Genomic DNA, 15,181 nt, shown 5'->3' with positions numbered 1-15,181 from the left:
AATTATATTTTGCACTATTTATTTTTCTTATATTAAGAAACATTGTATAAAAATGAGGTAGTTAACAATTTCTTAGTTTTTTAAATCTGTTTAATAATATATTATTGTTTAATAATATAACAATATTCATTTTGACTATAAATTTGGGTATCATTAATCAAAGAAATTATTGTCTACTATATATTTTACACATTGACAAATTAAATTTCTTTCATGTTGAATAGATCGTGAAAGTAATTTTTCCAATAACTGCGACGTATGTGGTTGTTTCTTATTTATAATTTTTTTCGGTTCTTTATCTTTTGAATATCGATTTAATTCAATGATTTGTTTATTTTTACATTTAAAGTTTATATTTCCGGAAAATGAACTTGCTGCCAACTTTAAATTAGAACATTGCTGTACGTTTGAGTTTGAAAATGCATTATTAACAATTACATTTTTACCTAATATATTTTCTGTTTTGATTTCATTTTCTTCTATTTTTACATCATCATTATCTGTTTTTACTTTTTTAATAGGTACCTCTTCTGGACCATCACCTAAAAATAATATTATTATAAATACATGGAACATTTACATTTACATTTATACTTACTTTCTTCAGAAGCACTTCCATAATTTGCTACTAAATTCGGTATGTAAGAGGTAGTAATTATTGGTTCTGTTAATGTAACTAGCGTTTCTTCTTCATCGGAAATAAAATTAATGTTTTCCTCATTCATAGTTCCACTAATTTCATTATTAGATTGATCTGTTTGCAAATCTACTTCTTGTAAATTTACTAAAAAGTTTGTCTGTATAGAAAACTTACTTTTAGAATTAAGTAAATAATGATTAAGTGCTTACATGTTCCAGAAAATTCCTGTAAACCTCTATATATTTTTTTTTGCTGTAAAGTATCGCTAAATATTTGTATAGATCGTTTTTGCGTTGTTCGTTTGCGATTATGAAGTCGCAATACTTTCTTTTTTTTTCGCTTCGTAATGTTTTGCGTTTGTTTAATTATTTCTCCTCTTTGTATTTTTTCCACTTCTTCTGCCTTTCGTAAGTCAATATTAGCTTTCGTAGGGTATTTTCTGAAATATCATAAAAAATCAATCATTATTATTTTTAACTTTTACTAGCTGAATTACCCATACTTCATATAAAATTATAATTTATAATCAGTTGCAGAAGAATACTGCTATATAGAAAATTATAGTTGTAGAAAAAAACTTCTTTTGATTCATTTCTTACAGATTACTGAAAAATTAATCGCGCTTGCACAATATAAACTGTTTTTGAGATACGTCAAATTTATTAAACACTTTAAGTAATTATTCGGGAAGTAATTGAATTTTTTAAATCGGGCTTTTAATAAAACCAGCTCATGTCCATTCAGGAAATAACAGTAAAATGTCATAACTTTTTATTGAGCGAATTTCAATTGATATTGTTGCAAATAAACATTTCCTATCCAGTTTTATTATTATTATACATTATGTATGTCATGTGTTTTTTATATTTATTATATTATATAACTCTTACTTTTTTCGCTCCATCAGCCATTTTTCTATATCTTCAGGAGTTGACACATTTTTTATTCTATGATATAAACCAGTACTGTGCTGCATAGAAATATGTTTCTCAATAAGTAATGGATGAGCAGAAAAGGTACATCCATCAATACCACAGACTTTATGTTCCAACTTATGTTCTGATAGAGTATCCTCTGTTAGAAAATCTCTGTCACATATCTCACAATAGTACGACTCATCTTCTGAACTGGCATACCTTTCATCTCTTTGATCATATGCTTCTTCATCACTTGGATAAAGATGAGCCTAAAAATGGTTACTTCAAATATTTTTATACATTATTCATACTTAAATTCAGTGTAAAAATACTTCTTAGTGCATAATTATTACTGAAAATAACTAACAATACTTGATACTTCATTCATTTTTGACAATTTCTGGATCATACCTTTATTCCTTAAAGTATCATAATATTTATTGATGTTACACAATATATAAATTATATATTTAACTGTTAAGGAATAATACATTTTTCAAAATAATTTATTTTGTTTATGATATGATAATTCCACAATTTAAATATCTTAAATAATATAAAACTAATACACTAAGTATTTTTTTTACAAAGATATTTTGCATAAATATGTCAATAGATAATATAATTTTTTTTAAATTCTTCTCTTCAAAATCGAAGTTTTCATGAACAAATATAATACGTATTCCAATATTTGTAGAATTATAGAAGTATTTTTTCAGAATTTTTTAAAGTAAGATTCAGATTAAAAAGTGTCTATGTGTACACATAAATATATATGTAAACATTGATTATTTGTGTTGTTATATAATACAATGAATTATATATTACACAATGGTGTTTTCCAGGGTATTCAGAAATTCAGTTTTTAAGTTTATAAAAGTATTACAAACACAGATTTTCCGTCCATTTTCTAAGTAAATTATTATTATTCGGTTATTTTTATAATTGTTTGAAAAAATAGTTTATGACAAACACTATATATATTGTGCAAAATGTAGTAGGTATAATTTAAGAACTATATAAATATTCCAGTTCTACAATAAAAGATATCATTAAAGATATCTTATATCTTAAAATAGACACTGAATTCTATATGTAAGTTTTTTTAGAATAAAATAATATATCTAATAATGTAAATTCAACAAATTTACTTATTGTATGATACTGATTAAAACTAGCACATGTTCATTTTACACTACATCATAAAAAATGTATTATAATGCATAAAAATTGCAGGAAAATAGTATCTGTTTGAAAATTACTTGACACAGAAAATCTAAAGAGATCATTTTCATATTTCAGAACGATTATTCGACGCATATACGTAATTACTTTTCTTAGTGGTTCATAGAGTAATTGGGGACACCAGATTTAGAACTTATAGAAATACGATTTATTCTTACAATACTCATCTTAATTACAAATTTATTTTGTTCTGAATTTATGTTTTGTGAAAGTCATCTATTATTCAAATTAATAAAATATACTCAATACTACGACACATAATAACAAACAATTACAAAAATTGTAATTTTTTGATACAGAGCCACAAGCTATATAGAAAACATTTAATTTTAATCTATCAAACAAATCTAACTGTACGTATTACAGAATATATTTCAATAAATGTATCAAAGAATGACTTGAAGATCTGCTTTTATAAAATTTGTAATAAGGAATGTTATAGCTCGCAGCACTGTATACTGACCAAACAGCAATTAAAGAACTTTATAAAATAGAAACTATTAGAGACCAGGCCTTATATATTTTGAGAAAAGAAATTATAGATATCTAACACTATCATGAAAGTATGTAAAATAAGAAATATACAAAATTTTACATTCATAAGTCGTGTGCCAATGAATTAAGAGAAAAGAACAATTTAATTTTTGTATAAGTATTACAAGAAATGATAGAATATCTGTTATTCAAATATTAAACTCTATGTTTCAAAGTAGTTTATCATAATAGTTTAATAGCATGCACTTATATTATAAATGCTAAGAGAGAACTTATATTGAAATGTAATGATATTTTACAAATGACAAAAAGCGGATAATACAAATTTTCCAATTCAAAATGATACAAATATTTTAAGAGTGTTTTCAACATACTGCACTTTAAAATAAGAAACAATCAAATCGTTCTGAAGTTTGAAAACAGAATACTTGTGTTTCAACTGTTCAATTCTTTATAGGAGGAGTAGCCTGAAGCTTAAGACTGTGCCTGTTCGCTGGAAGGCTGCATCTCCTCCGTTTGCTCCATTTGCTCTGATTGCTCAGTCGCATTCTCAGTTTTCTGAACACCCTCGGATTCAATCGTATTCTTATCGTCAGTTTTTTGACCACCCTGTAATCAAAGCAATTTGTCAACTATGATTGGAATACAATGTAATTAATTATACAGTGCCAATTAAATGTAATGGTACAAATAATATATACTTTGTATATAGATTATACTATACAAACTTTAAACTTGATAATAATATTAATTTTATATTATTAAAAGAGCTTAACTTAAAATGATTAAATAATAAATAAATATAATTACAAAATTGACAAATTAACTAGGAAACATAAGTAACTTGAAAGAACAGAACAAATTTTATATTTACTGTTTGTTATACTTCTTTACTCGTTTATTGATTTAAATTGCTTAATTACTTAGTATGTACAAATTATAAACATAATTCCTAGCTTCACATAAAGTATTTTTTAAAGACTTAAATATATAACATGTAAGATATAAATAAAAACATTATAAAAATAATCATAATATTCTTAAAGTGTAGAAAATATTTTTAAATACTTACTGCAAATTGCTAAAAGAAATGAAGGGTGTGTATTATTTAACTTATGATACAGAATTCACCAAATATAGTCCTTAATTGTTACATTACTATTGACAAGTAATAGAATAATTTAAGGAGAAGATATTAATTACATGAGAAGCATGTATAATGACTTTTTACTTATTTATACAGGGTGGTCTGTTTCTCATTACAATAAAATACATTTTAAATTAATAACAATAATAATAGTACGATAGAAAATATTTTAAACATTCATTAAAGTTATTGGAATATATTCTATTCATTTTGTTTAAAAATTATTGATTAAATGGATCTAAATTTACTATTCAATAAAAGTGTTAGGGTTCACAAAAAAATACAATAGTAATAGATACCTTTTATGCAAATATGACATTATAAATGGTGTTGTATTTTTAATTGTATTACATAATTTCTTAAGATATAAAAAGATGTAAAATTATGTATATAAATTATTAATCTTTATATTCTAATAATTCAAAGTTAATTATAAATAAATAATGAAACAATCAAAATTGCAACTTTTATAATTAGAAAAATTGCTAATTTTTTATTTCATACACTTTTATATTAATATCTTTCCCAATATTACACTAGAAATTGTATTTTCTATCTACTTCATAAATATGTTTTAAATAAAAGAGAAATATAAAATTACTGATTAGTAAGAAAAATATTGTTTATTCAGGAAATTGTTAGTTCAATAAAATGAAACCTTAATTTGTACTATGTGCATAAAAATTAAATAAAAAAAATACCTGTTCTGGATGTTTTGCAAGATAATCATTTTTAGCATCTCTGATCATTCTTGTTACTTTGTTCCGTAAATCCTTAAACTCCTCCCACTCTTTTGCATCTTTGTTCTTTTTTGCTTTAGCATAAAGTTTGTTTTTCTTTTGTATTTCATTACGAATTTCATCGGTCATCCATGGCTTCTTTAGTTCTAACTCCTAAATAATCATAATGTCTCTCAATCAGAATTTGTGTAACAGAACTTGTGTTTTTAAAATTTTTCAAAAATATGTAACCATTGTTAACAAATGTAATGATAAATTGCTTTAAAAAATAATTATAAAATTCTATAATATTTTAATTATCATTTGCAAGAGAATAAATTGAATAAAATATTATGAAGATATGTATTACAAAAGAAAAATTCAAGTAATTTAGCATAAAACTTAAATATTCTTAAACTAACTAACAAATAGAGTAAATAATAAACAAATTAAATATGAACAAGATAAAACATATAATTTTTATTATATAGTCAATTATAGTGGAACAACGAAATTATAATTGAGTTCATATTTCATAAATACCAAAAAACTTTTATCCTTACTTCGAGTTTGCTCACTTTTTTCACGTTATTCATTGCTTTGCCTTTAACATTGCCATTTCCTATTGAAAATCGTGGTCTCATATGGGGTAAAATTTGAGGTGGTAATCCTCTTCTGGACCATGGCCTCATTGGTGGTCCTCTAGGTCCTGCACCTCGCAAACCCATTGGTGGAACCATAGGAGCCATGCCCCTAACTCTTGGACCAAATAGTGGCATCGGTCCACTGGGTCGACTTGCTCCACCTGGTCGTGGTGGAGGCGGTAATCTTTGTCGCATGGGACCAAAAACCGGACTCATGGGAAGTAATGGCATTCTTGGAGGTAAACCAGGAAGTCTGCCGCCAAATCTTGGAAGTGGAGGAGGCCGTATACCAGCTGGTGGAACTCTAGGTCCTAACAAAGGTCCTCGATTTAACGGACTCATATTTATCTTTTTTGTAAACCCTATTGAATCACTTTTGCTTCTTTAATCAGTCGACGATCGATGTACCGCCGAACGCGAAGCCTTTTTTCGAGGTTAAAATGGTAACTTCACGCACTGTTTATGCGTGAAATACGTAATTGTGTACAGAAGTTTTATACTAATCAGTTCTGTTGCGACAAATTCTTATTAAAAACCAAATCGCAATGTTAAGTGTTGATGTGGATATTGTAAAAACATTACGATTCTGTGTGCAAATAAACTTGGTACACGATAAACTGTACTAATGAGCTTGATTTTATCACCACAAACTACCAATTTCAAGTTATTGAGACCAATTTGAAATTTCGGTATATAACGAATTTTTTGCGCCCTCTAAAATGAAATGTATTTTGTGAACAAATGTACCGATGACAAATAATAATTTGTACGATTCTGTGACAATTATAGCATTTTTTAAAATCATATTATTAAAAAATACCTACAGAAAATAAAGTAGCTATAATTTTTGCAATTAGTAAATAGATTTACATTACAATTTTTATTATTTTAATTTACAAATAAATTTAAGAATAAAATACAAAATTTTAAACAAATTGCATTCATACATATATATATATATAATAATGTTGTAAGCAGCAATTTAATAAAATTTGTCAAATATGCTATTCTTCCTTAATCATGGAAATTTCGTTATTAAATTCGTATTGTAATATATCATGCATACTTTTGTTCTACGTATCCAGTAAATTTAACTAACAGTTCAATGAAGAATTTCATGAAAACCATTACTACGAGTTAGTTTCTTAAACACTAGTAAGTAAAAATAAAACTCTTTTTGTTTTTTATATGTTAGATCTGAATGGCGCTTTTTATATGACAGTGATGGTACTCTTGCTGTACCTCCCTCAAAAAGTGGGCATGGCAATTTCTCTATTTTTTTAAATAAAATGGTATTTAAATTTTTTGTTTTCTATACTTCATTTTACGAAAAGAACTTGTTTTGCATGTACTTGTCGCAGTAACTAACTCAAACAGTGTTATAAAATATTCAAAGTAACATCAGTAGAAAGAAATTAATGAATATTTACAAATATATGATGTAAATTATGTAAAAAATGTAATTAAATAATTGTAATTCACAATATGTTAGTTTCGATGTTTTTATTTCACCTCACTGTTCTTCCAAAGAAGGGCATTTCTTATCGTATATTTTTAACAATGTAAGATACGAAAATGTGTCTCCGGTAAATTTGTATTACTTGTTATTATATATATATGTATAATATTACTTTTTTAAAAGACTACTAAAAAATTTGTATTATATTATATTAAAAAATGAGAAATGTCACTCTATTCCTTAAAGATGAATAAATCTTCAAAAAATAAAAAATAATTTTCTAGTTATACATAACAATTTCTGAGAAATTAAATTGTATCTAATACATTGCACGAAAAACCTCCTATGATGAAAATACATACACAAAAAAATTTCTTTTCATTTTAGCGAAAATAAAAATAACAATAAAAAGTGATAATGTTTTTGTATTTAAGATATGTTTTTTTTTTTATTAAATAAATACTGTCTTTACTGTATATCCGCCTTTACTCAAGGATACTTTTAAGAACACAAATTACGTCACTCACCTGATTGGTGTTCTGGCGATTCATAAAAGACATGCTTCTCTCATTGGTCTATTCGAGCAACGCTTCTAACGTATCGCCAGCTGTTAAAGTTACATTTGTTTGAAATCAAACGGCAACTGAAGTTTGTTGGGTTGCTTGGAGCTTCGAAATTTGTCTGCCATGTACGGACGGTAAATACACTTCGTTATAATAAGAAGAGGGCATGCGTAGTGTCTAAAAGAAGAAATAACAACTTAGAAAGAAGAAATACTGAATTTATATATACATTGTTGGTAGAAAATTGAAACCTAAATAATGGCCACGATTAGAGTACACGAGGATCAAGAAAATCGTATTGCCGATATTCGTCGCGGCAAAGACAATATTACCGTGCCCCTTCAAAGTCAAATACTGCAACCAACGAAACGTGCAGTTCTGGGTATTCTTCACAATAACTGTAATCGTAATCCAAAAACAGTACGTATACTATATTTTTTACATCTTTCCTCCCGCGTATTTTTTTTTTTAAATTTTCTATTCACAAAATCGACATTTCCTATTTTTATTATTATGCAAGTATAGTGAATATCTACAAAATCGTGTAAAAAATGCTATTAAAAGTTGTCCAATTTTTTATTATATCATAAAAGTAACACAGTGAAAGAATTATTTGTATCATGCTAATTAACTGATTATATTTATTTTCACAGGAAATTTATAAAGATGAGAAGTATCCAAAGACAAAAGCAGTTATACCCACACAATTTGAGCCTTTCAAAATCTATGAAGAAAAGAAAGAGGAAGTTATATTTAAAATCTATGAAGATAAGTTAGAAGAAGAAACTTCTGTTGTACTTAGAGATACAAAGGACAAAAAGGAAACGAAAGAAAAACAAGATGTCAAATCTGAAAGAGAGAAGCCAAGGTTAGAAGTGAATCCTATAAATGTCTCAAATTTACCAACATTTTGTAATGCTATTCAAGAGGTAAATCAAAAGAAACAAAATGAAGTAATTTTTTCACATGACAGTCCAATGTCTTTGGAAAAATCTCTTCCTTACTCGTCTTCCTCAAAAAAAGAGCTTCAAAGAAGGAGAGACTCCATTAAGGAAATGAGAATGAATTTTTTTGATGTGAATGAATATAGGGCTGATATATATAATTATTTACGTGAAGCAGAGGTACATATTGATCATTTATTTATAATGAAGTTCAATGCTTTGTTTCTTTCTTTTAAGTACTTAATTCATGTTAACATATTGCTTTGGTAAAGGGATCATTTTTTCTAGACACAACATAGACCAAAACCAGGGTACATGAAAAAACAACCTGATATAACATATTCAATGAGGTCAATATTAGTAGATTGGCTTGTTGAAGTTGCTGAAGAATACCGGTTACAAACTGAGACACTTTATTTAGCTGTTTCCTATATAGACCGCTTTCTATCATACATGAGTGTTGTAAGAGCAAAATTACAACTTGTTGGTACAGCTGCCATGTTTATTGCTGCGTAAGTTTTTTAATGTATATTGATATACAATTTACAATTGTTTTTGTAATCATAGCAGATGGTTATATTTCATTTAATGCAATGGTTACATTATTTGTATTAATTTTATAGGAAATACGAAGAAATTTATCCACCAGATGTTGGAGAATTTGTGTATATTACAGATGACACATATACAAAAAAACAGGTACTTCGTATGGAACATTTAATTTTGAGGATTTTGTCTTTGGATCTAACTGTTCCCACACCACTTGCATTCCTTATGGAATATTGTATTAGTAACAATCTTCCAGAAAAAATAAAATTTTTAGCAATGGTAAGCAAATATATTTTCTGTGTTACAATATTGACATATTTAATATTTTAATCTTCATTTACAATTTTATAGTATTTGTGTGAATTGTCAATGCTCGAAGGAGATCCATACCTGCAGTTCTTGCCTAGTCACTTGGCTGCATCTGCAGTAGCACTTGCACGACACACGTTATTAGAAGAAATGTGGCCACACGAGTTAGAACTGTCCACAGGATATCGTCTAAAGGATCTTAGAGAATGCATTATTTGCCTAAACAAAACTTTCTGCAATGCATTGAATATCCAACAACAGGCTATACAAGACAAATATAAAAACAGCAAGTAAGATTAAAGTGTATAATTTGTATTAGTATGTTCTTTTTGTATTGTTTCAACTGAGTATTGGATATATATTTGTATTTAGATATGGACATGTAGCATTGTTATTACCACGGCGTATTGATCACATAACCCTGACATCTGAAGATGAAGAAGAAAATGCCTAGTATTTAACAGGCATTGAGAAAAAGTAGAAGAATCTTTAAATTTATACATATTTCGAAATAACGAACCTCCCATTATAAATCCCTGTTTTGACAGACAAGGAGGGAATCAGGGCAAGACTGACCTATTGTTTCACAAATGAAATGTATGAGTTATTTCTACTAGCATGTTTAATCACTATGCTTTGCCTGAGCAAACATACTGACTTTACTCTTCACATTTCGCCACCACCTATATTATAGGTTGTAGGTAAATTTTAATAACTGTTTTTAGAGCTCTGTCATTATATTAACGAATGAAGCTCTAAATTATGTTATTTAGGAATTGTATTTTTATACGTTTTTTTTTAGACGATTGTTAACAGAACATTTGCTCTACATACATGATACCTAAATTTTGTTGCCAGTGATCTGTCATAATAATAGGAATTGTAAGAGAAATAACTGTATTTATTATTGAAATTGTACTAAAAATACACCTTATTATGATGGAAACACTCCTATGCTTTAAAATGATTGCAACATTTATCTATATTTACAGTTCTTGTACAGTTATTTATTCACATTATTCAAAATATCATATAAAAATTACAGCTTTTATAAATTAAAGTGTAACGGTTGCATCTATTTGTGTGTAATGTATTGTACAGATATTTCATAGATCATACTATATTAAATAGCTCTCCAATTATAATCATTTAAACACATTTTTTCTACAGAACTTATGTCATACTATGTTGTATGCATAAGTACACATATACGGGTTTTCATTTCTATTACAGTTATTTTTGAAATATTTTTATAAAAAAATCACATAATACTTTGTGTATGGTCTCTGAAGGCACAACTAATATAGATCAAAATATTTAGTGTTTGATACTGTATGTATATCTATAAAATATAATGTTTATATTAGGAAATAAAGTTACATAAATTTATTTTGCATGTTTTTCAATATGCATATAATTGAAAGTTTAATATTATTCGTTTGAATTACGGCATTTAAAAAATGATATTCGTACACAAAATTTCTGCTGAGAATAATTAACATGCAACACAAAATACTTGAGAAATGTATAACAGAAAAATCTAAATTATATATAATTATATATTCAATTCAAATAAATATCTTCAAGTAACTGAAAAAGAAATTGAAAAACTACACGAACTACACTTACCTGAATCAAAATAATTTAAATATTTGTAAGAATTAATTTAAAAATTTCAAAATAAAAATTTTGATAGAATATTTTAATTTATTTTCTAGTATTATATAGTAAAAAATAAAAAAGAAGAAACGTGTTTTGAATTCAAAAAAATTTTCTAGCTATGTCTGTTGCATTAATGCAATCTAATAATACATATTACTTGTGTATATCATGACCTGCTTTTCTGGCATAAAAAGTATTCGAATGTTGAAAAGCATGAATATACAATGATCATAAAGAGTTGGTAGTACTGATTTCTATCCTTAACTATACTTTAATTGTGCGCATGTGTGCGTTGTAAGCCAACTAGTATTGACGTTGACAATTTGCGGTGGTATTTAGCAGAAATCTAAAGAAACCACGGTTGGGGGTGTATCCCAAGATAGCAATTTACACATTCCACGATATTAGAAAGGTACAACGTTTGATTTTGTAGACAAATTGTTTCAAGTAAATAAAATTAATCTGATTTCGTATAGTATTATTAGGAATCTTTTCAGTGCCTTAAATGAATAAACGTATCTTTTTAGGTTACCTGTAATTATACTATTTATGTAATTAATTAGAAATATTCATTATAATTCAGTGTAACCTGGAAGATATAAAGAAATACATTAATTCTATTTATACAGTTAGTACTATTTAGAATAAAATAAAAATATCAATGTCTAATTATTGCTACAGTAGTAGTATATCAATTTAAATATAAAGAAAGTCATATTGCTAGAATACTGTAATCTATGTTTAAAATTAATTACTCGAAAATTAAATTACAACTTTACATGTAACAGTATTTCTTAGAAATGTTAAATATGTGGAGGTATCTAGCAAGTGTCAATGCTCATATAGTTATAAAATTAACATTTCAATATTTTTTTAATATATACTTTGTAAAGACATAATATTGTAACTATTTTTCTATGTTTAAAGTTTTAATTTGACCTAAAGTTTGTCAATTTGTTTGATATTCTTGTTAGACAATATGGATGCATTTGGTGACAATTTTGTCATTGAACCAGAAGTAGATCCTGTAGCAGAATTTGTAGCAAGAGAACAAGACCAATTAGCAGGGCTAGAAGATGAAATCCCACCAGTTTCTATGTCTACTCCTACAACAGGACCTAATACAGATGGTAATTAATGTCATTTAAATACCTTGTAAAAATTAGTTTCCTTTAAAATATTTCTTTAGTTTATTATGTTTGCTGAAATCTGAAACAGAATATATAAACAAAGAAAATTATGTTATTCATATGTATTGTTATTTTTTATAGTTCCATGCATATTATTAATAACACAAAAGGTATTCTGCAAAGACATTAAAAAGTAAAATATAGTTTTCTTTACATACTAGAGAATATTTATTTATATATGTGAAGTATACCAAATATATAATAAGGTTTTTTTTACTAAGTAAGTTATGTTATAAACCAGAAGTGGTTACTATAATTTTGCATAAAGTGATAATAATATGTTTACTAACTAAATAATAACTAACCTTTAGTGGATAATTTACCCAAAATTTTGGAAATTTACAAGTTGGCCCGGGTGGTGATGCTGAAGGTAGTTTCGAAATAATAGATGCGGTTGGACAATCTAATGAAACACAAACACCACCAGCAACAGGTAGATTATGTTATATTATATTACTTTTGAGAATCATTTGGTCTTTATTACAAAACAATGATTATAATTTTAAAAAATATTTATTTTTAGAAATTACAGCTAAGCCTCCACCTGTAAAAGAAGAACCTGAAAAAATACGAAAATGGAGAGAAGAACAAAAAGCTCGACTAGAAGAAAAAGGTATTACTTATATCTCTTGTAACTTTACTATATTAAACATTAATATTTATGAAGAATGTGTATATAAACTCCTTGACTATATTAAATAGACGCTTCAAAATGCCTAGAAAATAATAAATTTCAAAGCTCTTTAATTTTGTGAAAAGTAGTCGTATAACAATTTACAAATTAGTTTAACAATGTTGTTTCCTACACTTGTATTGAGAAATCAAAATAGCCAAAATGTAAGGTTTGCTTCATATTGCAATAATTCTACAAAAACAAATCATAGTTGCATTACAAAAAAAAAAACAAGAGTACAGTGCAAATTTTAAAGTTTATTGACCCATTAATAAAAGTTCAGAAAAATTCGTTTCAATCTTATGCATAACTAATTGACTTAGAAGTAGTACACTGCTTAGAAAACCTCAACAGAAAAATTACTCAACAGGATCTGAAAACTATGGCTTTAAACTTTAAAATAATTGGTCTTAAATTTCTATACAGGTTAAAATGCTTCTTTAATATTCTTCAGGAATGTACCTTGTATTAAACAATCTATGAAAATGAGATTTTGAAATTATAAGTAATCACAATTTATTTATTATATTTAAATTGATTTTATAATGCAATTTAATTAGATGCAGAAGAAGAAAAAAAGAAAGAAGAATGGCGGGAGGCTGCAAGAAAAGAATTAGAAGAATGGTATAAACATCATGCAGAAGCTATTAGTAAAACAAAAACTACAAACAGGTAATATTTATAATTGCCATTTAATTCATTTTTGTTTTGTGCGATATCCTCAGCATATTTTTTACTAATATAACAACTTTTAATCGCACATATATAGATGCAGTTAAACGTTTTATTCCATATCAAATTATAAATACTTTATTGAATTATTTTAAGACATATACTACATGCAATTATATTATTTTCATTCTGCTTCTTAGGGAATCAGCCAAGTAAGTTACACTATATTTTTTTGCATGTATAATTGCATTGCAATGCTGTGTACTATATAGCTTGCTTAAACAATCGACAATGCCAATTACTGTTGATATCAGAAAGTTTAAATATTTTCTTATATGTCAACTGCTTTGTAGTAATGACTTATAGCCAGGCTTTGTGCTTGATGCAATTATACTTCAAATTTTAATGTTTCTAATCATATTGTATGAGAGATACATACATTTTTCACATGTATTAACGTAATGCTTTGAAAAAGAAGTTTAACTATATTTAGTGTGTCAAAATACTTTGAAAATATGCATACAAATTGTTATATTATTCAAATTAAAAATTCTTTTTATACGTAATATTATTAAATAATTATCGTTTTTCTTGGATATTTTGTAAATTTGTGAAATAAATTTGAATTATTTTATCGTTATTAATTTTTCTGTATCTACGTGTATATTTATTTTTGTAAATAAGCAACTTTTTTCATTTATAATATTTTGTTGTTTGTAGCAAATGAAAATAATGAGTGTAAAAATATTTTTATTAACTTCTGTTACATAAATAGAAACTGCTGTTTTAAATATTTCTAAGTTTTGTGTTGCTGCATACGTTATATGTAAGAAACAAAAACAGAATTGTTAAGTACATACACTGCAATGACATTAATGCATACAATTTATAACTATCACATACTTTTAATGTTACATATATCTACACTGTATTTATTTAAACATTTTTCAATAGGAACGCAGAAAAACAATTCGTTGCAGAAGCTGATGAGGTGGAGCCAGGAACTGAATGGGAACGTATTTCGAAGCTTTGCGATTTTAATCCTAAATCATCGCGCACATCTAAAGATGTTTCTCGGATGCGTTCAATCATTTTACAACTGAAACAAACTCCACCAGCCCCAGTCAGTCTTTGATTAAATTAATAACTTGGTATGGAATATAGATATACAGAATATCAAACGTATTAAATAAAAGAACAGTGTACACAAGTTACAATGATATCATTGAAAAAAAGATCGTAAATGATCTGTTAAGAAAAAATGTAATATTATTGTGAATAAAGATTATTAATAGCAAGTATCTGCATAAATATTAAATTAAAAAAGTAAAATATATAATGTAATTATTAATC

General features: G+C 26.5%; 3 protein-coding genes across 6 annotated transcripts; 2 read left to right on the top strand and 1 right to left on the bottom strand.

The window, feature by feature from the left end:
- Positions 1 to 138: 138 nt before the first annotated feature.
- LOC143152666 (FMR1-interacting protein NUFIP1) lies at positions 139 to 6,515 on the bottom strand. Of its 3 annotated transcripts, none has more exons than XM_076323031.1 (6): positions 5,727 to 6,515; positions 5,146 to 5,337; positions 1,531 to 1,826; positions 850 to 1,079; positions 599 to 766; positions 139 to 542 (listed from the first exon to the last, which is right to left on the bottom strand). In XM_076323031.1, the coding sequence occupies exons 1-6, from the start codon at positions 6,147 to 6,149 to the stop codon at positions 154 to 156; spliced, it is 1,698 nt and encodes a 565-aa protein (XP_076179146.1). In that variant the 5' UTR covers positions 6,150 to 6,515; the 3' UTR covers positions 139 to 153. The 3 variants fall into 3 exon arrangements, with proteins under 3 accessions (XP_076179146.1, XP_076179147.1, XP_076179145.1); XM_076323032.1 differs by having other exon boundaries at positions 599 to 754; XM_076323030.1 differs by having other exon boundaries at positions 599 to 784; positions 5,727 to 6,514.
- A 1,433-nt stretch (positions 6,516 to 7,948) lies between these two features.
- Positions 7,949 to 10,482, top strand: Cyca (cyclin A). The gene is made up of 6 exons (XM_076323033.1): positions 7,949 to 8,249; positions 8,483 to 8,953; positions 9,062 to 9,285; positions 9,397 to 9,601; positions 9,674 to 9,921; positions 10,004 to 10,482. The coding sequence occupies exons 1-6, from the start codon at positions 8,088 to 8,090 to the stop codon at positions 10,083 to 10,085; spliced, it is 1,392 nt and encodes a 463-aa protein (XP_076179148.1). The 5' UTR covers positions 7,949 to 8,087; the 3' UTR covers positions 10,086 to 10,482.
- Positions 10,483 to 11,569: 1,087 nt separating this feature from the next.
- Positions 11,570 to 15,127, top strand: Clc (clathrin light chain). Of its 2 annotated transcripts, XM_076322855.1 has the most exons (7): positions 11,570 to 11,705; positions 12,268 to 12,423; positions 12,830 to 12,916; positions 13,007 to 13,096; positions 13,717 to 13,828; positions 14,029 to 14,040; positions 14,783 to 15,127. In XM_076322855.1, exons 2-7 carry the CDS (start codon positions 12,273 to 12,275, stop codon positions 14,961 to 14,963), a joined length of 633 nt encoding a protein of 210 aa, XP_076178970.1. In that variant the 5' UTR covers positions 11,570 to 11,705; positions 12,268 to 12,272; the 3' UTR covers positions 14,964 to 15,127. The 2 variants fall into 2 exon arrangements, with proteins under 2 accessions (XP_076178970.1, XP_076178971.1); XM_076322856.1 differs by lacking the exon at positions 14,029 to 14,040.
- The last annotated feature ends 54 nt before the right edge of the window (positions 15,128 to 15,181 follow it).

The sequence above is a fragment of the Ptiloglossa arizonensis genome, chromosome 11 (assembly GCF_051014685.1).
Source record: "Ptiloglossa arizonensis isolate GNS036 chromosome 11, iyPtiAriz1_principal, whole genome shotgun sequence".
Classification (NCBI taxonomy): domain Eukaryota; kingdom Metazoa; phylum Arthropoda; class Insecta; order Hymenoptera; family Colletidae; genus Ptiloglossa; species Ptiloglossa arizonensis.
The sequence above is the reverse complement of the archived record's forward strand: the minus strand, read 5'-3'. Positions and strand labels throughout refer to the sequence as shown.